General features: G+C 46.8%; 1 protein-coding gene across 1 annotated transcript; it reads right to left on the reverse strand.

The window, feature by feature from the left end:
• Window positions 1-3,016: 3,016 nt before the first annotated feature.
• MTMR9 (myotubularin related protein 9) lies at window positions 3,017-25,501 on the reverse strand. Its single transcript, XM_030236089.2, has 10 exons — window positions 25,002-25,501; window positions 21,815-21,923; window positions 21,370-21,495; window positions 16,277-16,450; window positions 13,754-13,971; window positions 12,057-12,218; window positions 10,177-10,318; window positions 8,797-9,017; window positions 7,206-7,357; window positions 3,017-6,767 (listed from the first exon to the last, which is right to left on the reverse strand). The coding sequence occupies exons 1-10, from the start codon at window positions 25,184-25,186 to the stop codon at window positions 6,601-6,603; spliced, it is 1,656 nt and encodes a 551-aa protein (XP_030091949.2). The 5' UTR covers window positions 25,187-25,501; the 3' UTR covers window positions 3,017-6,600.

Consider the following 25,501-nt stretch of genomic DNA (forward strand, 5'->3'; position numbering starts at 1 on the left):
TTCTGGAATATGGCACTGGGGAAAGGATCAAGGTGTGTCTGCTCTCCTCTTTTAGCTCACAGCTTCTCTGGGCACCCTGTGACAGGGCCTCAGCACCCTCACAGCCAACAATTCCTTCCCAAATTCCCATCTCACCCTGCCCTCTGGCACTGGGAAGCCATTCCCTGTGCCCTGTCCCTCCATCCCTTGTCCCAAGTCCCTCTCCAGCTTTCCTAGAACCCCTTTAGGCCCTGACAGGTGCTCTGAGCTCTCCCTGGGTCCTTCTCTTCTCCAGGTGAGCACCCCCAGCTCTCCCAGTCCTTGGAGCATCTCCATGGCCTCCTCTGGACTCTCCCCAGCTGCTCCATGTGGATTTTTACTTTACAAATCCTCCCTGTGACTTCATTTACTCCAAGCCTCCATGCCACGTTTAACACCCCAGCTGCTGACTCAGCCTGCAGGGCTCTTCCCTCCTGGCTGTGTCAGTTTTCCATGCATTTCTCCAATCCCATGGGCCATGTGGAACCACAAACAGCTGGACCAGCACAAGAGAGGGGGAGGACAGAACAGAATTTTAATTCAGGATTGCCACAGCCTTTCCCATTGTGAAACGACAGCATTGCCAACTGCTGGCAGCACAGCCAGGACACTCCATGTGCTTCAAGTTGCACAAGTGTCCTGTAGGGATCTCTGGAAGGAAATCTTTTTTTCTCAGAAAGGCACAGGTTTGTGGGTTTTTTGTTTTTTTATTCCATGAGGGAAGTATAGAAACCAGAGCCCTGTATTTACCCTACTATAGCACAAATTTCTGCTTTGTCCCCAAAACAACTGATGGATATGTCTGTCCATCCCTGGACAGTTGGATCTCAAAAAATGGAGCACAGTACAAAAAAAGCTAAGCTCTCTGTTACAAATAATAAAAAAAAAAAACAAAAAACAACAAAAAAAATCCCAACCAACCAACCAAAACAAACAAAAAAAAACCAAAAAAACCACAAAAAACCAAAAAACCCAACCAACCTGAACTCTGGAACAACTTTTATTCCTGCCATAAAGGTTTTATTTTGTTCCACCAAGTACCTACAAGCCAAACCCAGAAAATTCCCTGTAGAAATGCTTCATTTGCCTTGCTGGGACACCCCAACAAATGTTTTCCATGTCAGGAAAGAACAGCAGGAAGCAGATTTCCTTTATCTCCTGTACCTCTGAATGAGCCCCTTGCCAACAGAGCCTTTTTCCTTCACACAGTGACCTCAGGCTCCACCTTTCAAACCTGAAACCACCCCCCAGACAGAACCAGTACCAACTGGGATGTGCAAACTGGCCATGTAAATGGTTACAACCAACTGCCCAAGCTATAAAAAACATTATTTTAGCAACTACACTGTGGTTTTTAGTGGTGTGACTACATCTGTGCAATGCCCAGGTTATCTACCAGTGTTTTAAGATCCTGAGGGAGCAGATTTGGAGGTTTAAGACCAAACCCTCCATGAGCTGACCTGCAGCATCAGATAAAGCATCTAAAGCCATCAGCAACACCCTCCCAAGAGAACATCAGAGGATCATCAGCTCAGCTCTGAAAGACAAATGCCAGGGGCTTGTGGTGACATTTCCAGGGGGAAATGTGAGCAGCCCAGGTCAGCCCAGCATCCTGAGCTCCATCCAGTGCAATGGGAATTCCTCTTCATTGTTTCCCCTCTCACTGCCTGGGGAAAAAATGGGCAGCATGGAAGAGACTCCTACAATGGCACTGGGCAAAACCACTTGGGATTTCCAAGAGAAAAATCCAACAGACTCAAGGTTAAAGAAAAGATTCAACACTTGTTCAGATGGATTCCCTGTTCCTGGAAGTGTCCAGGGTCAGGCTGGATAAGATTGGAGCAGCCTGGGACATTGGAAGGTGTCCCTGTCCATGGCAGGGGGTGAAACTGGATGAGCTTTAAGGTCCTTTCCAACCCAAACCATTCAGGGATTCTTTATTTTCTTCCCCCACCCACCAACAATCAAGCTGAACCCAAATCAGACTGCCTGATCACTGCTGAAAGTATTTTAGAACAGACCTACTCTGTTTCAGCTGGGACTATTGGCATAAATAGTGGCTGAATGTCAATCTTTTCACATCAAAACCTTCAGCACCCATCCCTGTGTTACCTCATGGGCTGCACAGGCTGCAGGGCAGCACAAAGACCCCCAGCCTCCATCTGCTCCAACCCCTAAACCCACAGAATCTCATCAAGGGAAACACACAGCCCAGCAGTTCCCAGCCTCCTGACTCACCAGCCAGGAGAGATCCAGGAGTTCCCACAGCTCCCAGGCTCCACTTCCCAGGAGCTCTCAGTCCTTTTTGTGTTTCCCTGCCTTCAAACCAGCAGGAAACTGTGACCCCAGTCCCTGATGGACTTCAGAGTCACAGGATGGGTTGGGTTGGAAGGGACCTTGAAGATCATCCCATTCCACCTTCCCGCCATGGGCAGGGACACCTTCCACTAGCCCAGGCTGCTCCAAGCTGTGTCCAACCTGGCCTTGGACACTTCCAGGGATCTAGGGGCAGCCACAGCTTCTCTGGGTAACCTGTGCCAGGGCCTGACCCAGGAAAGAATTTATCCTTAATATCTCATCTAAATCTTTCCTGGTTTTGTTTAAAACCACTCCCCCTTGTCCATTCACCATCCACCTTCTTGCAAGCCTTTGCTTTACTCCAAACCCCTCTCCCTGTGAGCACCCCTGCCCTTCTTCCTTTGGAGAGATCAATACCAGGATAAAAAGATCAATATCATACTTAGCTAATCAAATTGTTTACCCATCACAAGCAGAGCTTCTGTCCAAGGCCCAAAGCCATTGGAGCAGAGCTCTGCAAGCCCCTCACAGCCTCAGGGTCTCACACCCTTCTCTTTTCATCCCCTTTCTACCACCACAGAGCCTGTTCAGTTGTAAAATAAAATGCAATCTAGTTGAAAAGAGCTAAAATTTCAAGCAAAAGCTTAATCCAAGTCACACCCACCCACATCCCTCCTGTGGGAAGAAAAGGACACAGTAATAAAGAAGATTCAGAAGTGTAATTAAACAACTTTTTAGTCTTCAGGGTTTTAATTTAAACAGACACATCTACTATGCTCTCAACATATCTACAGCAAAGTTTACAGCCACTTTGTATCTGTTTTGTTCCCCCAAATGGCTGAACCTTGAGCCATCATCTTTTTTTTCCTCAGATTTGTTTCTTTGTTGTTGTTGCAGTAAATTCCACACTGCAGCAGCTGGGATTCTGTACACAGACAGCAAATACCTAACACCAGCACACAACTCCCAGCCCTGGCATTTCAAATTGTACAGGAAAAAAGAAAAAAAATTAAAAAATCAAGACTGATGCAGCAGCCAAGTCCAAATAGCAGTTCCAGATGCTGGGCCAGCAGTGCACTCATCACTTGAACAGGCAGTAGTGAACAGACACAGCTCACGGCACACAGTGCAGCTGTGACAAAACACAGGCAGTGCTGGGAGAAACCTCACCCCTCACACAAACCCAGCACTGCCCAAGGCTTTAGCAAAGCACACATGAGACACCAAAAATGCTGTACAGTGCAATTTTAAATTAGATCCTATGCAACAGGGACAATAGTGCACGGCAAAACCAGCGCCACATTCAAGACTTAATCGATACAATCAAAATATTGAAGGTACGTATTTCCTATTTCCCTTATGAAAACTGTGCAAGTTAGTTCCCTTTCCCTTCTTGTTTTTTTTGGTAAATGGCAGAGTGTCCTCCCCAAATTTTGTGGACTGACCCCCAAAATTTGGAGATGGGGCTTTCCATGTCCAGCTTGTTACACAAAGAGTGTGTGCAAAAGAGCAGGAGCGCGGTGGCAGCGAGGGCATAAGGCAGTGGCACAGGGAGGAGCCAGAGCTGGGCACTGCCCCAGCTCAGGAACTCACAGGGAATCTGCAAACTGGATGTTACGGGGCAGGGATTCCCCCTCTGAGGGAGCAAACCCATCCCTGGTACTAAATATGTGATTTGATAAGGGAGGCAAGCAGCAAAGCAGAGAACGGGAGAGAGCTGCTGTGAATCCGGAGCCTGGGAGGCACTGGAATGGAAAAGTTCAAAGGGAATGTGACAGCACAGCTCTGGGAAGTGTCCTGTCCCAGGAGAACCTACACCACCACACATCTTGGCCCCACTGCATCTCCTGCCAGCCCTCCCAGGCCTGTGCCACAGAGCTTGTGCAGGGACAAGGTGGAATAACCTGCAGGAGCTGCTCAGAAGGACACCAGCACTGCCCCAAGGAGTCATTCCCAGGATCCACATTCCCAAGGCACACACAGTTCTCCAACACAAGTGGAGGCTGCAATTGATGCCAGCTCAGAGGGAATGTGCTGCCTTTTGTTGGCTGTCACAGCTGGTTTCCCAATTTCCTCAGAAGCCTGCAGTTTGCAGGAGAGGCTGGAGCAGCCAGGCAATTAGATCCAAAAAAACCCTCTCTGCTTCTCTATTATTTAGCTCAATCTATAATTACTGTGTTAGGGAATTGCATAACCTTTAGGAGTGTTTTATGTATAGTCTATTACAGGGAAAATAGTGCCTTCTGAATTCTTCCCATCTGGCTGGGGATAATGGATTTCAGATGGAGAAATTCTGAATGGGGTCGGGAAACACCACCCAGGCAGGTGCAGATCCCAAAGACATCATTTCAAGGGGTGTACAATCATTTTAAGGGCTTATATGAGCAACATACACAGAGGAATCACCAGGTTTGGAGGAGGGAACAGCCCAATTCTGCCTCCCCTGTGATGCAGAACAGATCCCCAGCCAGCCTGAGCAGCATTCCCTGTGTCAGACTGGATCCAGGGAACAAAGCTCCAAACCAAAAAAGAAATTGGCATTTCAAGCAGGGGGAATCACTCTTCTGCCTAAAATAAGCAGTGTTTTAAAATAGATCTTATTTTTTAAGCCAGAGGACTTCAGTGCTAAGTTGAGCTTAGGCAAGAAGGAAATAATTAAGGAAATAAGGAATGAACAAAAGGCATTAAGGTAGCACTTGACCATTATCACATAATTTTTTATCTTTTCCTTGGTTATAGAATTTTCTTAGACTGTATTTAGTGGCTACATGATTTTTCCTGCCCAGCTACTTCTACAACTACAGATCCTGCATTTTCACACATATCTATGTGAAGTGGCTTTTAAATAAAGGCAGCTTCATTCCATAAACTTGGAAGCTCAGCAGTTTCCAGAGGCATCCCACCACTGACCTACTGCAGCTCTGTTCATTCCAGCAGAACCAGGCTAACAGGAAGCTCTTTCTTGGATAATCCCAGCCACATGTGCTCCTGTTAATTCAACTTTTCCCAGTCCTGTGGAGCTATCCACAGAATCAAGCTGAAAAAATACCTCAGGGAGTATTTCAGACCCACTCCTACCTGTCTTTTTAAAGGAGGGGAAAAAGAATCACAAGAGAGAACTCTGATTTTATAAAAAGCAGATTGAAGCCACAGAAATGGAAAGAGCAGCTACAAAATACAAAGTTAAATGGGAAAGAGCTTATCCCTAAAGTCTTTAAGCAGTTTTAGCAGCTATAAATCATCTAAACTCTTAGTATTTTTTTTTTTTTGTAGTGTGATGGCCCCTTCATCTGCAGCAGATCTGTGAGGTCACCTGAACTTCCAGCTTCTGCTTTTGAGGTTTCACAAGATGGGCATAAGAGCACAAGAAGGAAAAGCACATCAGGTGCAACAGAAGTGTTTTGTTGAGTTGTAAATAAAGTGTTGCTCTTGCACCCTGGCAATGCTGTGAACCTGGCCAGGTGTCCAAACCCAGCCAGGGAGGTTGGAATTTCCAAGAAGGCAGCTTGGCTCTGGTTTAAAGGACAGCTCTGAGCCCTGTTCTGCAAGTGGACACCCCCACCAACCACTAAACCTTTTTGTTTTCCAGGTAGAATAAAAAAAGTTTGTTCCTCCTCAGGAGGTCATTGTCCATGAGGGACAATTCCACCTGAAGGTCATGGCTTAAACATTAGCAGCAGAATCCCTCCTTCAATTCTGTATTGCACTGAAATCTCTTGCTCTGGTTTGGCATTTAACTTCCTGCTCCCAAGCCAATGCTGAACACAAAAACCCAAGTGTGAGATGTGAAGGCTACTGAGAGTATTGTGTAGACTGGCAGAACCTGTAATTTGATTTTAACCATTTCTAGATTTCCTAGGAAATTAAAGAACTAAGCTGCCTTACTTACTCTTGGAGAGAAAAGGTGCTTCCAGACAAAATGCCTTTACCTATCTCTATAGAACTCTGTATTTCAATCCTGTGAGTGTTCAACAAAACAAGAAAAAGTCTAAAATAAAGTGGAGACATCCTGTCTCTTGGCCCATCCTGGTCATCACACAGTTGGAGGTAAAGAGTTCCAGCTTCTGCTGACACTGTACCCAATTCTGAGACAGAACAGCTGCCAAGAGGGGACATTGTGCCCAGCTGTGTCTTCTGTAAACAAAACAAAAACCCCTCCCCAAACAGCAGGGAGGTTCATGGAGTGAGGGGTTCAGCAGTGGGAGGGTCAGCTGCACCCAAGGGCTCAGCAGAACATGCACTTTCCATGTTTCTTGAAAGCAAAGGGCTGAGGCAAAGCCCAGCTCAGGGCTCCTCCTCCTGCACCTCCCCATCCGTCTCCATCTCTGCCAGCTGCCGCCTCAGCACGTTCACCTTGGCCTGCAGCTCCTTGTTGTACTTGATAATGTTGATCCTTTCTTCCTCAGCTTCCTCCAGGAATCTGGAAGGCCTGTTCCAGCGCAGGAAGATACCTGGAAGGCCAGAGACACCCAGGTCACAGGGGGTTCTTGAATCAAGGGGGAATTCATGAAGGTTGTTCACGTTCCAGAAGCTTGCAAGTCAGGTGCACACAGTTCACATTTTCTTCCCTTTCCCTCACCCCCTAAATGGCTTCCCCCCTCCTTTCCAAGCTCACCATCCTATTACACAAAGTTAATAAAAGAAAAATGAAAAATGAGGGGGGTTCATTCCTTTTTCCTCCTACACCCATCAGACACTCCATTTTCAGTCTCCAGCCTGCTATACCAGCCTGCTTGTATCATGAACTCTTCAGCACCCATGGCATGGGGAAAGTTTCTGCAGCAGGGAACCCACTGCACATGGATCCTCCAGAATGGTCAGCAGTGAAGTCAGACTAAAAAAATCACAAAAGAGGTATTGACTGTAACAGGGAAAGCAAACCTGCTCACCTTCCCAGAGCTGCAGGCTCTGTGGGGCCACAGAGGGCCAGATGACAAGGCTGTTGGCCTCATAAAGAGGGTTCTGGAACCTGCTCAGCTCTTCAGGCCTGTTCACCCAGGACCAGAGGGACATGGTCTTCTGAGGCAGCTTCAGTTTAGCCCTAAGAAACCCAGAGGAGCCAGTCAGTTTTATACACTTGGATCTGTAAGGTTCTTGTTAGAACCACACAGACAAGGCCACAAGTTTTTCCATGTGCCACTCCCCCAGATAATTCAAGTTAATCCCTTCACCATCATGGCACAGGGTGTAAACCTAAAGCAATTTACTCAGCATGGCTGATTACAATTAGTTTTGAATAAAAGATGGAGAGACAACACTTGTAAGATGGCTTCCTGCTGTCCAGGTGAAGAATCAGCCATCTCCCCACTGTGGTTTGAGTGCCACGTTTGAAAAGGGATCGGGCTCCTGTGTTAAGGTGGAGCTGCAAGGTGGGGCAGGGCTGCATCAGGGAAGGATGGAAATGGAACTCTGAGCACATAAAAGCAGTTTGTTTCACTGCTAGAATGGGCACGTCTGACAGGTCCCTCTGGTGGCAGGAAGGAACTGAGCATACAGAGCAAGCAGTGCTGTTTTCCTGGGCAATCCCACCTCCAGCAGTTACAGGGATCCCTATGCCTCAGATTCCAGCAAATCTCAATTTCCACTGGCAAATTGCACTGCCAGCCAGGCAGGAGATTCAGCACTCCTGTGAATGCTTCAGACAGCACAAACTTAACATCAGACTTAACCCCTGTCTGTGCTCCCAGGCTGACGTGCTCAGATGTGACAGGCAGGTTATTACACATAACATTCAATACTCCTCCAAATTTCAGCTCATTGCTTTCAAGTCTAACTTGGTTTTGCAGATGACTGGTTCAGCAGCCCTGCAGAAGGCAGCAGAGTCTCTTCTAAGACCAGATTACTTTAAGGACAGAGGGGTTTACAGGAAGCTTCAAATTGCCTTTCTTCTCTGGAGGATCATTTCTGTTTATCCCGTCCTGTCCAGTCCAGCAGGAGACCCTCAGCCAAGACCTTACTGGAGCCAGGAGCTCTGAGGGCAGAAGTGCCAAGCTCCAAACAGGAATTCAAACCTCCCTGGCAGCTGTGGGCAGCTCCAGTCCTTCACCCTGTTTCTACTCCCAGAGGGGTCCCCAGGACCACCAGGCTACAGAGTGACATTCCTCTCTCACAGGTGAGGGACAGAATTGTCAGCTGTGGCCTTTGCCTGCCTCAGCCTCCTCCTCCAGGCCTGCATGGACAAGTCTGCTTCCCACAGCTGTGACTCACACCAAACTCCAGATGGTTATTCTTTCATAGAAGAGCTTCTGGCTGGGAAAGTAAATAAATTGGTGATGGGTGGAGATTTTTTGGCCAGGTTGGATGGGGTTTGGAGCAGCCTGGGATAGTGGAAGCTACGCCAAGTGGGAGCCCATGGCAAGGGGTTGGAACGAGACAATCTTAAAGGTTTTTCCAACCCAAAACATTCCATGATTCTGGGACCTTCTTTTAGTGAAATTCAGCCCAAGATTTAAAGGATTCAAGTCAAGCATCCTTACCAACCTTTCACTTTCATTGTTCCCCAGGAAGGTCCCAAACTGGGAAGCGTAGGCATGCTCAAAGAGCAGGATGAGGAAGTGCTCGTTGAACTCGAAGGAGCAGGGGAACTGTCGATGGATCTGCCACACACATTCCAAAAAGAGCAGGAACACAGGGGCCTCCCACTTCTGTTTGCTGTTGGAATAGGCTGACTGGGCACAGCGCTGCTGGAAAGGGTGGCCAGCCTGCAGGGAATCAGGGACAGCATCACACACCAAGGAATGGGATGTGAGGACATGTGGAAAAAACAGAGCGAGTTCCGTCCATGCAACTGCTCAGGACCAAGCTGTTAGAAACCGTTATCCCTCTGCTGCTGGGGCACCTCAAATCTGGGATTCAGGTTTGGGCTCCTCCTGACAGGAAAGACATTGAGGGGCTGGAGAATGTCCAGAGAAGGGAATGGAGCTGGGGAAGGGGCTGGAGCACCAGGAGGGGCTGAGGGAGCTGGGAAAGGGGCTCAGCCTGGAGAAAAGGAGGATCGGGGGAACCTTGTGGCTCTGCACAACTCCCTGACAGGAGGGGACAGCCATGGGGGTCAGGCTCTGCTCCCAGGGAACAGGGACAGGATGAGAGGATATGGCCTCAAGCTGCACCAGGGGAAGTTTAGATTAGATTGGATATTAGGGAAAATTTCTTCATGGAAAGGGTTGTTCAGCCCTGGCACAGCTGCCCAGGGCAATTCTGGGGTCCCCATCCCTGGAGGGATTAAAAAGCCATGTGGATGTGGCACTTGAGGACATGGATGAGTGGTGGCCTTGGCAGTGCTGGGGGACAGTTGAACTTGAGAATCTTAAAGCTATTTTCCAACCTAAATGGTTCTGTGATTCTATGACTGATTTCCCTGCCTTTCTCAGGTTGTGTTTGACCAGAGAATGTGAACAGGAACAAGCTGGGGTGGGTGCACTGGAGGACCAGACTGCCAAGGTACAAAGAGCACAGCTCAGGTTTGTGGTTTGGTCTGAACAGTCTTCTCTAATGAGCTGGAAGAGGTGCAGCCTGGTCCAGTGGAAGGTGTCCCTGCCCATGGCAGGAGGTTTGAACAAGAGTGCTTTAAGGTCCACTCCAACCCGAACCATCCTTGATAAGAGATGTTCACCCTTAGCACACAGAACAGGCAGTTCTCCAAAATAAAAAACCTGCCATGAGAGGCAGAGGCCCCAGGAGTGCCAGAGGGACAAATGACTCAGGTAATGATGCTGCTCTTTAGGACAAAGGACACTCACACTCAGTAGGGCTGCAACAAGGCCCAGCCTGCTGGGTGCCTCTCAGGCTATTTCCCAACCCCAGTGTCTCTGGAACTGGCTGTTGTTCTGTCCAGGGAACTGTTGTTCTGTTGTTCCTTACCTGCAGCCACTCCCTCACTACAAGAGCCTCGAAGCCACGGATGGTCCTGCACCTTGGATCCAGGATGATCTGTGCCAGGGAAGTGACCTGGAGTGTGGAATCAGTTCCTTCACTGCCATGGACTAACACTGAAGCACCTTCCCTGGGAAAGGAAAAGGTGGGAAGGGATAAGAGTATGAATGAGCAGAACCCATTCCAGTGGATGCCATTACATCCCATGGACACCAGTGTTGAGGATTTGCTGGCTCTTTACCACCACTGCAGCCCCATCCCAAATGGATCTCACCTGGATCCCACATGGATCCTCATTCACAGTGACCTGAGTTCTGCATCACTAAAGGCTCCATGTCTTGCTGAGCAGCCTGGAACTCCAGATCCTTTCCCACACTGACAGCAGGTGCACAGTAAGATCTCCCTTGTGGTTCTCCCTCTTTGGGATTAGCATCCCTCTGAGTTACAGCTTGGAACTACAACTCATCCCATTCCACCCCTGCCATGGGCAGGGACACCTTCCACCTGCCCAGGCTGCTCTAAGCCCCATCCAATCTGGCATTGGACACTTCCAGGGATCAAGGAGCAGCCACAGCTTTTCTGGGCAACCCGTGCCAGGGTCTCACCACTGCAGTAATACAGAGTTTCTCCCTAATATTTAATCTAAACCTTCCTTCCCTACCTTATCTTCACCTATCTCTACACTCATTTTGTAACATTATTTTCCCCTTTTATGTTTCATGCCCTTAAGAGGCTGGAAGATCTGTCCCAGCCATTCCCTCTCCATGGAAAACACAACAGAACTCTCCTAGTCAGCCCAGCTCTGACCTCCAGGCTCTGAGTGAGACAGGTCAGGCACCTGGAACTGACTTGCCATGGCTCCACATGGTAAACATAAAAAGCAAAGCTGAGGTTAAAAATTATGAAATCAGCCACTGTCCCAACAAGCCAGAAGGGTTTCATCACTGATCTTTCCCATTACATGCTTGCAGGAAAGAATTTCAGATAAAACTATTGATCCAGAGCAATCCTTTCCTGGCACAGCCAGTAATGAAACCAGCACTGTCAGAGCTTTTAAAATGCACAGAGCTCCCATTTGAATGCAGCAGAGCTGTTTCACCACTGAGCCTGCATTTCAGCTGCTTGTGTGCCTGCAGAACACATTCCCCAGCTCCTATGAAAAGCCAGGTTTTCCCTAAATTTTGGGATGGGCTTTTCCCACCCAGAGCCACAGATAAAACCAATTTAGATTCCTGAATCTGGCCTTACAAACCCTGTTAGCTGAGAGCAAGCATTGGCTCTGCAGCCAGAGGTGTGAGCATGAGTCAGCTGAGTCAGCAGCATTTGTGAAAGAAATGTCAGGTTAAAAGAGGTCACAAGCACTTAGAAGGGATGAGCAGCATTGTCTGGTAGGGCTGTGGGGATAAAAATAAAGAGGGGAAAAGCACTGGACCAATTCCTGGGGAAAACACGGAGATGACATTGTTTTAACCTCTGGAAATGAGGTGTGGTATTGGAAATTTGCAGCTGAAATGAAAAAAAGACTTCCTAAAAAAGAAAACAACATCTCTGTGCCCCTTTTTCCATGGGGACTCATTTTTCCATGGACCCATTTTAATCCAAACCTTCAATAAAACTCTCTAAATTAGCTTGGCTGCAGCAGACACAGGATTATACCTTAACACATGATCCAGAACCTTTTCTTAGCCCAGATTTCCTCCCTCCTCCTGATTTATTGGAGGAACATTCTCCACCATGAGGAAACAGAATCCTCCATGGGTACAAGTGAGCCAGACCACGGTGGGCAGTTATTGATGCTGCCAGAGATATTCAATGAGCAATCTGTAACCAGTGAATGAGCAACCCAAGACTTTCTGCAGGAGATTTACCTGTCAATGCACTGAGCAGCCAGACAAGCTGCAGTCAGCAGCTCCTTGATGTGAGTGAGCCAGCTGGAAGCTTCCAGTTTACTGAGCCAGCGGTCCATGTTGTGTGACTGGTCATTGCAAGCCTCCACCAGCTTGATGAAGCTCTCCTGTAGGATATGAAACCTTTGGGAAATGGAAAACATTGTTGAAAGCACAAGCAGTAACACAGGAACAAGGACATGGATTATTTAGTGTTTGTATATTGTATTTATTCATTCCCTTCTCTCTCTGATGCTGTAAATAATCGGCAACAAATGTAAGTTCACATAACATCTTTAGAAGCAAAACCAAACACTACAAGTATTTGCCAGGAAATTCCTTATTTGACTGTTCAAGAGCTGACCTACAGCTCCAGTAACATTCTTGCATGACTGTGTAGAAGGATTCCCCAAAATTAAGGCTTTAAGAGAAGTTGAACACCACCAGACTAAAAGTCTGTTTATTTAGAAACTTGTCTCCAAATGACTGAACAATATTAGATGTCCAGAGAAAAGCACTGGATCACAGACTCATGAATAGTTTGGGTTGGATGGGAACTTAAAGCTCATCTCATTCCAATTCCCCACCATGGGCAGGGACACCTTCCACCACCCCAGGTTGCTCCAAGCCCTGTCCAACCTGGCCTTGGACACTTCCAGGAATCCAGGGGCAGCCACAGCTTCTCTGGACAAATCCTCTGGATAGAGAAGTGTGACAGCCACAGAACAAACCCTCTCCTGCAGAAGTTTTCTGGCAAGGTACCTGTTCCTCCCTGTGCAAAGGGGAACACAGGAAAGCTGGAGTGTGGATGAAGATGGCCAGGAAAAGAAACAGCACAGGGAGATGGCTAAAACCTCCATGCACGTATCCTGGTTTTGCCACAGAAGGAACATGACCCTGTTGCCAGGAACCACGGTACACAACTCTTCCTCCTACAGGAGCAAATACTTCGTGGAGGTATCACTGCTCCAACAACTGATGCAGCTGAGCTCAGAGGAAAGCCTGATTTCACCCACTGCTATACTGATACTCTTTGAAAAATCCCTTCGTCGGGATTTCTTCTCCTGGCAAGATGAGAAGCCTCAGCTTCTCCATGTTTTGTTGCTTTGGAATGTGATTTGGAGAACTGTTTACCCAGCACATAAATTGTTTTTAATTAACGGCCAGTCACAGCCAGCTATGTCAGATTCTCTGAGTCTGTCATGGGTTTTTATCATCATTCTTTTCTAGCCTCCTGATGTATATTTTCTCTATTCTTTTAAGTATAGTTTTAGTATAACATTTTAAATAAAATATAATATAAAATAAATATAATATAAATATAAAATTAATATTGTAAAATATATTATAATATAATATACCATGTCATGTCATGGCAAATGTCGTGTCAAATATCACGTCATGTCATGTCAAATATCATGTCAAATATCATGTCAAATATCATGTCAAATATCATGTCAAATATCATGTCATGTCAAATATCATGTCATGTCATGTCAAATATGTCAAATATCATGGCAAATATCATGTCATGGCAAATATCATGGCAAATATCATGTCATGGCAAATATCATGGCAAATATCATGTCATAAAATAATAAATCAGACTTCTGAGAACTTGGGAGTCAATTCTCATCTCTCACCTCGTCCCAAAACCCCTCAACACCACAACAACCCACCTCTCGATGTATTTGTGGATCCTCCTCCACTGGGGGTAGTGGACCTCTTGCTCAAAGCCCCCTCCCTTGGCCCTGGCCTGCTGGGCCACGTTCAGCGGCCGGGTGTCGATGACGAAGCCGCGGCGGCCGGAGCGCAGCGTGGAGTTGATCAGCTTCTCATCCTCCTTGCAGCGCCGCCCGTTGGTGCCTGTCAGGGGCTGGCTGCTCCTCAGCATCGCCTGGGGACACACAAAACCAGGCATGAGGCACTGGAAGTGGAGAGAGTTCTGACTGAAAGGCATCATTGAGCTCCAAGCCTTGCCCTGAATCCTTCTGTTGTTTCAAGTTCGATCCCTCTCAAGGATTTAAAACTGAATTAGAATTTCTTGAATCCAGCAATCATTTGGCTGGATAAGTTTTAAATGCCAGGCATCATCTTAGAGGCTGTATTGCTTCAGTTATGCCTCAAGTACCATCTTTGTGAACTACTGAGCTGCCTCCCTGCTGATGGCTCCTTTACAAACCCTGGCATTTATAAACCCCTGGAAGTGTTCACAGCCAGGGTGGATGGGGCCCTGAGCAGCCTGACCTGGTGAGAGGCATCCCTGCCTATGGCAGGGGGTTTGAACTAGATGGCCCCTAAGGATCCTTCTGACCAAAACCATCCTGGGATTCTATGAAAGTAACTTTTTCAGAATTTTCATTTTCAAGGCTTGTTCCCAACTCTGTTCTTAAAACACTCAATTTGCTCATGTGTTAAAGGTGACATTTTTACTCCATGGATGGACTGATAAACCTCAAGTCCACAGACTGCTGAGCTGAGATTTCTCTTTAGCAAATGCCTTTCAATTCAGAAGCACCACAGCAGCTCCAATCATAACAAAAATGTGAGGGCAGCCTGTCAGCAATGCCAGGTACAGCTGAGAACTCAGAGCCAGGAGGGCAAAGAGAGTGACAACATTATTGTCACAACTGCAACACTCTGAGCCAAATACTGTTGTACTCCTCACACGAAACATACACAATTTTGAGAGATAACTGAGCAGAAATCTTCTTTCAATGGTTTTCAGCTGAGCTGAGAAAAAGCAAAAAGCACAACTGATGTGGAGTAGGTGGCTGGCTGCTTTTAAAGCAAAGAAAATCCCAAGGTACTCCTGAGTCAGACTAGACAGCTTCAAACTGAAGGCTTACAAATCTTGGCCACAGGAGGTGAGAAGGCATTAGAGCATTTGAAGAGACTGTATCAAGTTTAAAAGCTGCAGGTTGGACATCCCAGCACCCTCAGAACTGGTTATATCAGCAAGAGACACAATTACCCAACACTTTCATACAGTGCATTTCTTAACTACAACGTATCAGTCACTCCATCAGATCCTGGCTTGTTAAAGTCTGTGCAAGACCAAGAATTTGCTACTCCTGAACCGAGTTACCCTGGCAAGCTCAGAGAACAGATTGTTCTGATCCTCCTTGCACAGTCACACAGCAGAAGCAGCCTTGGCTCTGCTGTCACACGGCTGTGATGAGGGCCCACCACTCACAGACAGGACAATGTGGCTCCTGCCATCCTTTCCATGAAAACTCTTGGCAGACACAGCCAGCCAGGGTGCCAGCAGTGGCTTTACAAGGCTCATCTTGTTCTTACTGCTGTAAGCAAGCTACTGCCATGCACATTCCCAACCAAGCAGATTAATGGCTATTTCTAGGATGGAGATCACTCATTCCATCACCCAGAACCAGGATCCAGGGGCAGCCACAGCTTCTCTGGGCACCCTGTGCCAGGGCCTCACCACCCTCACAGGGAAGGATTCCAATATCCTATCTGACCCTGTCTTCTCGTTGTGGGAAGCCATTCCCTGTGTCTTGTCCCTCCAGGCCCTGGTCCCAAGTCCCTCTCCAGCTCTCCTGGAGCCCCTTTAGGCACTGGAAGGGGCTCTGAGCTCTCCCTGGACCCTTCTCCAGGTGAGCATCCCCAGCTCTCCCAGCCTGGCTCCAGAGCAGAGGGATCCAGCCCTTGGAGCATCTGCTTGGTCTCCTCTGGACTCTCTCCAGGAGCTCCATGTCCTTATGTTGGGGACCCCAGGTAGGACATGACAAGAGCAAATTGCCCTCCCTTGACCTATTGGTCCCACTTTCATTCTCATGAAAGATTTGTCACATCTGTGTTCTGCTTGTCCCACAAAAAATATTTATGTTTGAATAATTAATTCCAGGGAAGCACCCACCTCCACACAGCCTTTCTGATTCCAAGTGGTCAAAGGAAACAACTTCCACAAAAATATTTTGGTCAAATATGTGCCCTCAGTGGATCTGGACTACAGAAACTGGGGCAGCCCTGGTTTAACCTGAACCCTGAAGGCACCTGTGAGCCCAGATGTTGTATTTTCATTGTCATACCACCAAGAGACCAGGCAAAAAAACCCAACATTGCTGTACATTCCCTGAGGAAGCCAGAAAATAAACCAGCAGCTCTGTTACTTCCAGAGCATGAAACCAACAGATTCCCCCACTTCCTTCAGGCAGAGGCACCCCTCAAGCCCAGCTCACCATCCCATTTTTCTTGTGGTAGTAGCTCAGCACCGGGAAGCGGCCGCCGTAGCGGAACAGGGCGACTCTGCGGAGCGCTTCATCATCGATGGATTTGGGGACAATGACAACTGGAGGGTAGGAGGGACACACAGAGAATTCCTTGTTCACACAGCTCAGACGCCACTCATTGGTCTGAAAAACACCAGAACACAGCTTTGGGTCAGAAAAGGCATTATATGGGAGAGGTAAGAGGGAAGAAAGACTTCCATGCACAGGATAAAGCACACACACAGAGTTGTGTTTGTGATCTGTTCCATTTGCACCACATCTGTTCCATTCTGCACCACAAATTGTCCTTTAAGTAACCATTTACAGGGCTGGTGACCCATTAATTTTTCCAGCACATCTCTTTGCTCCCTGCAATCACCTCCTTGCAGCAGCTCCCAGAAGCTCATTCCCTAGAGTGCAGATAAAACTTGGAAGCAATGGAAGAATGAACAAGTACCTCTGGGTCTTGAGCAACAGTTCCCCCTTTGGTTTATCCACATCCTCAAACATCACAAAATAAGCCCATGTGGGCAGATATGGGTGATTGTGGCTTTAAATTGTCTCACAGGCACAGCAGACAGCAAGGGGAGACCCCACAGAGAAATGTAGGGGAAAAAAGTTCATTTAGATACAGACAATATGGGCCCAACCCTCCATCTGTACCAAAAGAAGAGCTTACAAGACAAAGGTGGCCAAGAAAGACAAAGAACTTCCACCCATTCCAGATGCTGAAGCTGCTTTGAGGTTAAAATTTCAATTTAAACATCTCCAGCTTGGTTCTTTTCTGTAGGCTCAGCTACAGTTTTTTCTCCTAAAGCACCTTCTGGAAGGGGCCCAGCAGCCAAGCACTGAGGGCCCATCAGAAGCTCTGTGATGTAACTGCTCCAGCTCCCAGCAGCCAAACCCTGGGAAAGAAGTGCTGAGTGTGGCACCTCACAGGCACTTGGCATGAGAATTCCAGCTACCTGATACCCAGGGTCACACACAGGCTTGGCTCCAGCTCGGGGAAAAAAGGTCACTGAGGAGCTTCTGCAGCAGGGAGAGACCTCAGAGATCCATCAAACCTCTGCTCATCTGAGTTCAAGGAAAGTTTGAGGCAGACAAAAAGGCAGAGGGATAAAGGCAGCAGGACAAAGTGAGAGAAGAGCACAACAGCTAAATTAGGCTGTGAATAAACACACAAAATCCACATCAGTTCAGGACTGCTGACTTAACATGAAGTAACTGGACATCTCTGATCAGAATTCCTTTCTTCCTGATCCTTACTACCCCTTGCCACACAGCTTCTGATTGCTACCTGCTTATAAAAATGCACCTGACTGGCTCACTGGTCCAGTGGAAAACTGGGATCAATTCAGGAATGTCTTCTTACAATGAAGCCTTTCCATCAGCTGAACAAGCTGATCTGTCTCACAACACTATTTCAGCAGAAGCAGCTCCAAGGCATGGATGCATGGCTTAGGAGACAGGAAAATTGTCCTTTTTGGTGTCAGCCTAAAGATGCTGGGAAAAAAATAAATATCAGCATCAAGAGCAGTAATTGCTGCCTGTTTGCAGCAGCCCAGCTGGACAGGTTTGCACCATCCATGCTATAACCTTATTTCATTATTCATTAGCCTCAAAACAGCTCCTCTGAACAGCTCCATTTTATAAAAAGCAGAGCTTCTCCCAGATGCAAAGTCAAATTGCCTCCGGCCATCGTGTTATGAGCAGAGATGAAAACTTCTGGGACACAAAAGGATGTGGCAGGTCACAGCTCCTGCTTTTAATGCACCAGCAATGGGATTTTTAACGGGGTTTTTGGGGTGTCTGTTGGGTATGCAGCTTGATTACCACGAAAAAGATATGCATGGATCTAGAATATCAAACCTCACCATGACACAGGATGTGGAGAAGGCAAAACCAGAACTCTGGGGAATGTGTGGGAGAGAGGCTGTCCCTGGCACCACCAGTATGGAAAGGAATGGAGGAGCAGCACCTTATTTCTCCCCCACTCTGGTAATTTAACCCTGCTCTCCCCCTATTTACAGCAGAGACAGAGATCCTGTTATGTCATCCCGGTGTAATTTCCATGACAAGGAGGAGGAGCCTGGCAGCACTTGGCACCATTTGTCTTGCCTGCAACAGCTCCTGCTGCAGAGATCCCATTAACCTCTGCACTGCCAGCTCCAGACTGCCCAAATCAACTCCTTCAGCTTTGGCCTGGCTGGAATTTGGAAGGAAAAAGGGCCATCAGTAACTGGAAGAGTGAGGCAGCAGCAGCAGAGGAAGCAGAAGGACTGCAGGGAAAGGGATGAAGAGAGACCTCACTTTCAGCCAGGTAATTGTGCTGTGTGTAACTCAGGGAGTGCAAAGTGAACCCTTAATTCTCCCTGAAAGACATCTGAGCTTTTAGGAATCAAGAAAAGTTAAGGATAAAAGCAGCAAAGGGATGAGGGCTGAGCAGAAAGGAGGGAGAATTCCAGAGAAAAAAAAGAAAGCAGCGATTTTTAAACCCAGTACAGGATCAACTCTTGGATTTCTACTTCTCTTGTCCTAATACTTGTTCATAGGGACATTGATTCCCAAATGTCCAAGCTACCATTCCTCCTAAAACTGAAAATTGCCAGGAGAGGTCGTTTTCCACAAAACATTGGGAAATAAGTCAAGATCTACCAAAAGGCCTTAAAGAAAAAAGTCCAGAACCCAGCACAGATCTTGGGAGATCCTGCAAAGCAGCAAAGCCAGAGGCCATTCCCAAGGAACAAGCCCTGCTGGGATCAGATTGTGCATGGACAAGGAGCAGAACAGATGAAAGGACTGATGCTTGTCTGAAAAGAGCAAAATATGGTTCGCAGTTACCATCTGACCTGAGCCCAAACCCAGATAAAAGGAGCTCTGACATGAAGATGAAGCACAACTGAGTTGTTCAGAACCCTGAGATCTTTCCTGCTAAAAAGGGAAAGAAAAGAGAAAAAAGGGAAGTGAAAAGGAAAGAAAAGAGAGCAAAAGATAGGGAAAGAAAGAGAAAAAGGGGGGAAAGTAAAAAATGGATAAAAAGAGGGAAAGTAAAAATAGAGAAAAAGGGGGGAACGTAAAAAATAGAGGAAAAGGGGGAAAAGTAAAAAATAGAGAAAAAGGAAGAAAAGGGGGAAAGAAAAAGGAAGAAAAGCGGCAAAAAAAAGGAGAATGAAATAAGTGATTTTCTTGGCAATAGAATACCTTTATGTTAATTATACTGGCAGTGTACAAACTTCTCAGGCCTGTTCATTTCAGGAAACTAAATTTGGAAGCAAAATTTTTGAATTTCCAGAGTTACTTGGCAGCATCCTGCAGTTCTGGAATGTAGCAGAAGAGAAACCTTCTGGCTCTCCTCTGACTGCTCAGAAAAAATATGCACATACTCTGCACATACTCTGGATTCCATTCACCCCTCACTGTGCAGTGAAGAACACAAATCACATGCTATACTATCTAAATATTTAATATTTACCTAACTTAAAAAAAAAGTATTAACTTTTACATTGCACTTTGCTATTAGAGAGTATTGGAAACAACTCTCCTGTAGCAGATAAATGTGGAATTAATAAATTACTGGAGCTAGGGTAGGTGAAATAGTTTTTGACTTGTTATCCTACTGGGGAAGGTACAGATCCAGATGGATGATTTAACAGAGGCAGGAACCTTTGGAATTCTACTCATCTGACTTCTGGGAGAAAGATTTAAATCAGCCATTTCCTTGTTCCAGCCTGTCACATAAAGCAGTGTCTTTCCAGAACAAGAATTATTTGGTCAGCAAGACATTTATCTGCTGTTCAGGAGATGTAAATCATTGGAAGGTGGCCTTTGACACCATTCTGTTCAAAATGTGAAGTTTTGGATTAAAAGCCAAGAATTAATTAATCAACAGCTGTCAGACATGGAGATTTTAAAGGAATGAATGATTGCCCTGGAAATGTGGTGCTAAAAAGTAATGAGGTTTTAAAATGTAATTCTTACACAGACAATATATTTAGAAAGGGAAGAGTTTGACAAATGAATATTTAAATCCCTGAAAAAATAAGGAAAAAAAGCACATCAATAGATCCATGTGCTGGATATGATAACAGCTGGTCTGTCTTTGGAAGGCAGAGAAGATAAGACACATGAGAGTGCTTTAATTATGAGACAAAAATAGCAAGGCCTCTGAACCCCTTTAATGTTCTTTAATTTTCTGGTGATCTCATCAACTGAATTTGGTCAAGCTGATCACATTATTCAGTTGTTAGTCATAGCCAGGAAGTGATACAGGCTGCAGAGAGAAAAAAAACATTAAAAAAAAAATCAATGTTCTTGGATGCTGCACTAATGGATGTGGGCTGAGAAACCTGAGCTGCTGGAGCAAGAGCACAGACTGGATGTGAAACAAAGACCTGGAACACAGAGATGCAAATCCAAGGAATTATTAAAACAGGTTCCTGCACCCAAGATAGTTCCCACTCTACCAAATTCAGCATCCTAAAAGGAAATTTGAGTAAGAGAAACAGCAAGCAATGCCACAAGAACAATTCCTACCCAAAACAAAATCAATGTGCTCAGCAGCACCTGGAAAAAGAGAACTGGAAGTTTCCTGCTTTTTGAACTTCCTGAATATTTCCCCAGCATCAATTAAAGGAAAAACTGTTTCAAACTGGGCATCTTCACTGTCATCCTCCTCAAGAGCAATTTTTTTAAACCAGTGTCATTGAAAAACCAGTGAAGGGTTTGACAAAGATTCATCTCATTCTACCTCACATCAAAATTAAGAACAACAATGCCAGGACAAAGGATTTCAATTTGTTCTTCCAATTAGAGAGCCATTCCCAAAGGCCAAAAACATTTCCTGCCTTTGTGATTTCCTGAAAAAGGCTTCAAACCTCCACTGGTACAAGGTGAAGGAGCAAACAAATGTCTGATGTCACAGAGGCAATATTTCAACAACACTCACTTCTCACCCAGGCACCACATGGATTTTTAACATTCTGGGATTTCCAGTCCAGCCACTACTGGGTGGAACAGTTCACAGAACATTCAAGTGCCTGGGAAATCCCCCAAATCCCACTCACCACTGAGCTGAGGTGCTCAAACTCCTGTTCCAGCAGAAAGGAGGACCATCCATCCTCCAGGACCTCGAACATGGGCCGGTAGAAGAAGGGATACATGAGGGTGACTGAATCCAGGGTGGAAAGTGCCTGTGTGGACAAGAGAAATCATGGAATCACAGGTGGGGGCTGGAAGGAACCTTAAAGCTCATCCTATTCCACCCCTGCCATGGGTAGGGATATCTTTCACTACCCCCGGCTGCTCCAAGCCCCATCCAGCCTGGCCTTGGACACTTCCAGGGATGGGGAGTCCAAAACCTCTGAGAAATACCCAACAACCCCATGTGAAATATTCCAGATTCTACTTTGCCTTTCAAAACATGAATACCTAACTACTGGAAAGAAAAAGCTCTTAAGGCTGAGGTGAGCTCAAGGCCTGCAGGTTTTCTGGCTGATGGTAGCTGCTCACCTCGATGGAGCTGGCAATGTTCAGACACTCCTCCATCCCTGGGATGTCCAGCTGGATAATCCTCAGGTCTTTGCATTTTATGACAATGGAGCCCAAGGAGCCCACGAACCTACAGCAAGACAGGAAAAAAGAGTCCCATAAAAAACAGGATCCTCTCAGGCAGGAGAAGTGGCACAGCTCTTCCCACGAGGCAGATCTCCATGAGTGGCAATTTGTCTGCAGGGGAACATTTCAAGAAAACAAAGAAACAAACACAACTCATTATTTGCTATTTGCAAGGTTGGTTTTATTTTTACTTATTCCATCCTTTTGCTCTGGCAGGGAGTGGAGGTGTTACATGACAATAAGCACACTGCTGGGAGGGTGGGGAGGCCCTGGCACAGGCTGCCCAGAGAGGCTGTGGCTGCCCCTGGATCCCTGGAAGTGCCCAAGGTCAGGTGGAGGACTGAACATGGGAAGAAATTCCCTGAGTTTTCCACCCCTCTACTCCTTTCCTCTCTCAGAAACACACAGGGAAATCAGGAGCAAACTTAATCAGCAACAAGCTTTATCAGCACCCAGCAACTCCCCCATCCCAGGCTCTGTGCTTTTTTTAATCACTGCTGCCTGATTTCTCCAGTCTTGCTGGCAGAAAGGAACTCTGCTCTATCAGACTTCCTTAAAAGCCTTTACAAACAGGGGAAGGATTTTGTAATTAATATAAAAATGAAGTACTATCATCAAGCTGGAGAAAGGACCAGGTGAAGGAGCAGAAGAAAATGTCCAGGTGAGATGGAGCAGACACTCAATGAAGGGCAATGGTGCAAGTAAAGAAGAAATGAGGGGGGAAAAGAGAAATCTCTGAATTCTCTGTAGCTAAAAGAGCATGGGCAAGAAAAAATTGGAGCTCTGCAGCTCCAGCTGAGCTGTAGCACAAAAAGGACATTGCTAAAGGGTTATTGATTCCCATGAGCAGCTGGAAAAGTGAGGCATGATGCTGTTGAGCAGCAGGAGAAGATTTGGGTTTGAGCAAGTCCAGAGCCCAATCCTGCCACCAGTTTTGGAGGGTGACACAAGGCAAAGCCCTCCAGCAATGCTCTGACATCCCTCTCTGTGCACAGTGCATCTTTACAAAGTGCTTCAAGGGTGGATGAATCCACTGAGGAACAAACACAGAGCAAAAAGGGTTAAACACAAAAATTCTGACTCTCTACAGGACCAAAAAAACCATCCTTGAGATGCAACATCAAACATGAGTCTCCAACTAGAATGGGAACCCTGCCCTGGGCCCTGAGAGGATCACTGAGGCTGGAGAAGCATCACTGAGTCTTTGGGGATTTTTGGAAGGAATTTTGAATGAGTTAGAGATGGGACCTCTGGGTTGGTTTTGATGATGTGATTTATGGTTTTTATCTTCTATGAAGGGTGAGCTCAGCTCACATCTTTACTGCATGGTTCAGAACAAGACCCTTAGTTACAAGACCTTTTAAGGATTTATTGACCAATAAAACACTGCCAACAAGAGTATTTAAGTTTTGGACCCAATCCTTAAATATTTCATCTTATGGACTCATGCTGCAGTGGAAGCTTTCTTAGCCAATCATGTTCTGACACACAAACCTACAGTGCTGCACCCTGAACTCCTTGTTTACCTCTGTAGCTACTTTTATTTTTCTATATCTTAAACTCTAAAACTCTAAACGTTTTTCTTTTTAGCTTAACGTGTCTGTGCTTTAAACTGTAAATCCACATTCTTGCTTCCAGCACCTCAGTTTGGGAGCCTTTCCCAAGGTCTCAGATCAAATCCTGGGTTTAATTCTAAGCTTTGGCTTACAGGCCCAAAGTTCTGAGAATTCCCTGCATTTTGGATTCCAACAGTCCAACCTTGTCACCAGCCCAGAGCACTGAGTGCCACATCCAGCCCTTCCTGGGACACCTCCAGGGATGGGGACTCCAACCCTCCCTGGGTATTCCAAGGGTTTAAATCTCCCTTTCTGTGGAGAAACTCCTCGTGATGCCCAACCTGAACCTCCCCTGGCACAGCCTGAGGCAATGTCTGTGCCCAGAGCATCCTTCCTGCTCTCCACCCCGGGATTTGGGTGAGGTGCCAGCCAGCCTTTCCCAACCATGAGAAGGGATATCACCAGCTGGGTGCTGTGTACAAACCACAAACAGGATGGGACTGTTAGGAACGTGCCTTGAGCTGCTTTATTTTCCAGCATCAGCCTCATTCCATGGTTATGACAATGGGAAGATGCCATCAGCTCACATGCCAGGCAGCAGACCAAAAACTGAATGTTACAACTCAGTTTTTAAGTTTTATTTACAATTACACAAAGCAAAAGCACACTGACAGTGTTTCTATCCAGCCACTGTCAGCACAGGTACCTTTGGTTAAAACAATTAAACAATTATTTGGCTTATTTGGAATCCAATTCCTGCTTGTGAGCCTTCAAACACAATGCACAGAGCTCCTTTATTAAGCTTAAAACTTCCTAAATCTCACCAGATAAACTCTCCTGCAGCTTAGGGAGTTATTCTAGACAAGCCTTAATACACAGACCCTTGTTCTATTTGTCCTTACTTTTCTCCTTCTTACATAATTTGTCTGCTGACCAATCTCATGGCCACTGCTCAGCTCTGATCACAGCTCTGCTGTCTCTGGGGCCTTTTGCAGCTTTCCCAAACCCCTCTGATTTTATGGATTCCCACACTTGGAGCTGCTTTATTTCCCACCATCAGTCTCATCACATGGTTATGACAATGGGAAGATGCCATCAGCTCACATCCCAGGCAGCAGACCAAAAACTTAATGTTACAGCTCACTTTGTAAGTTTTTTTTACAATCACACAAAGCAAAAGCACACTGACAGTAGTTCTATCCATTGTTTTACCTTTGGTTAAGCAATGCTTGCTTATTTGGAATCCAATACTCACTTGTAAGCCTTAAAACACAATGCACAGAGCTCCATTATTAAGCTTAAACCTTCCTAATATCTTGCAGCTTAGGGAGTTATTCTAGACAAGTGTTAATACACAGATTATTGTTCTACTTGTCCTTACTTTTCTACTTCTTACATAATTTTTCTGCTGACCAATCTCATGGCCGCCCCTTAGCTCTGATCACAGTTCTGCTGTCTCTGAGGCTTGTCTCTTGCAGAATCCCCAAAACCATCTGATTTAAGGATTCCCACAAGGGAAGCCTGACCTTTTCTCGATGGAGTCGATGTTGGAGTGCAGCAGCCACAGCTCCTCGGCGTTGTCGTGCCGCCGCGACGAGAAGATCAGGTGGTGGCCGGTCAGGCACAGCGTGCCCTCCACGGCCGGGTGGAACGGGCGGTGCAGCACCACGTTATCCGCCCGGGGCGTCTTGATCAGCTCGGCGAACTCCATGCTGGACGGGAAGGCGGGGGAAACACCGGGAAAATAATTCACCGGGAAAATTCACCGGGAAAACAGGGGGAGCCTCGGCAACACCAGCAGGAGGCCGGGAGAGGCGGGGAGGGCGTGTGCGGTGCCACCCGGGCAGGCGGGGGCATCACCCGCGGTGGCGGCGGCGGCTCCCCGGGCACCGAGAGCGATGAGGGACCCGCACAAGGCCCCCCGTTCTCCCGCAGGGCCGAACCGGGCTGCCGGGAGGGCGGTACGGAGGGAAGCGGCACGGGCAGAGCCTCGGTGCCGGCTCGGGGAGGGTCAGGGCGCCGGGGC

The sequence above is a fragment of the Serinus canaria genome, chromosome 3, assembly GCF_022539315.1.
Source record: "Serinus canaria isolate serCan28SL12 chromosome 3, serCan2020, whole genome shotgun sequence".
NCBI lineage: Eukaryota > Metazoa > Chordata > Aves > Passeriformes > Fringillidae > Serinus > Serinus canaria.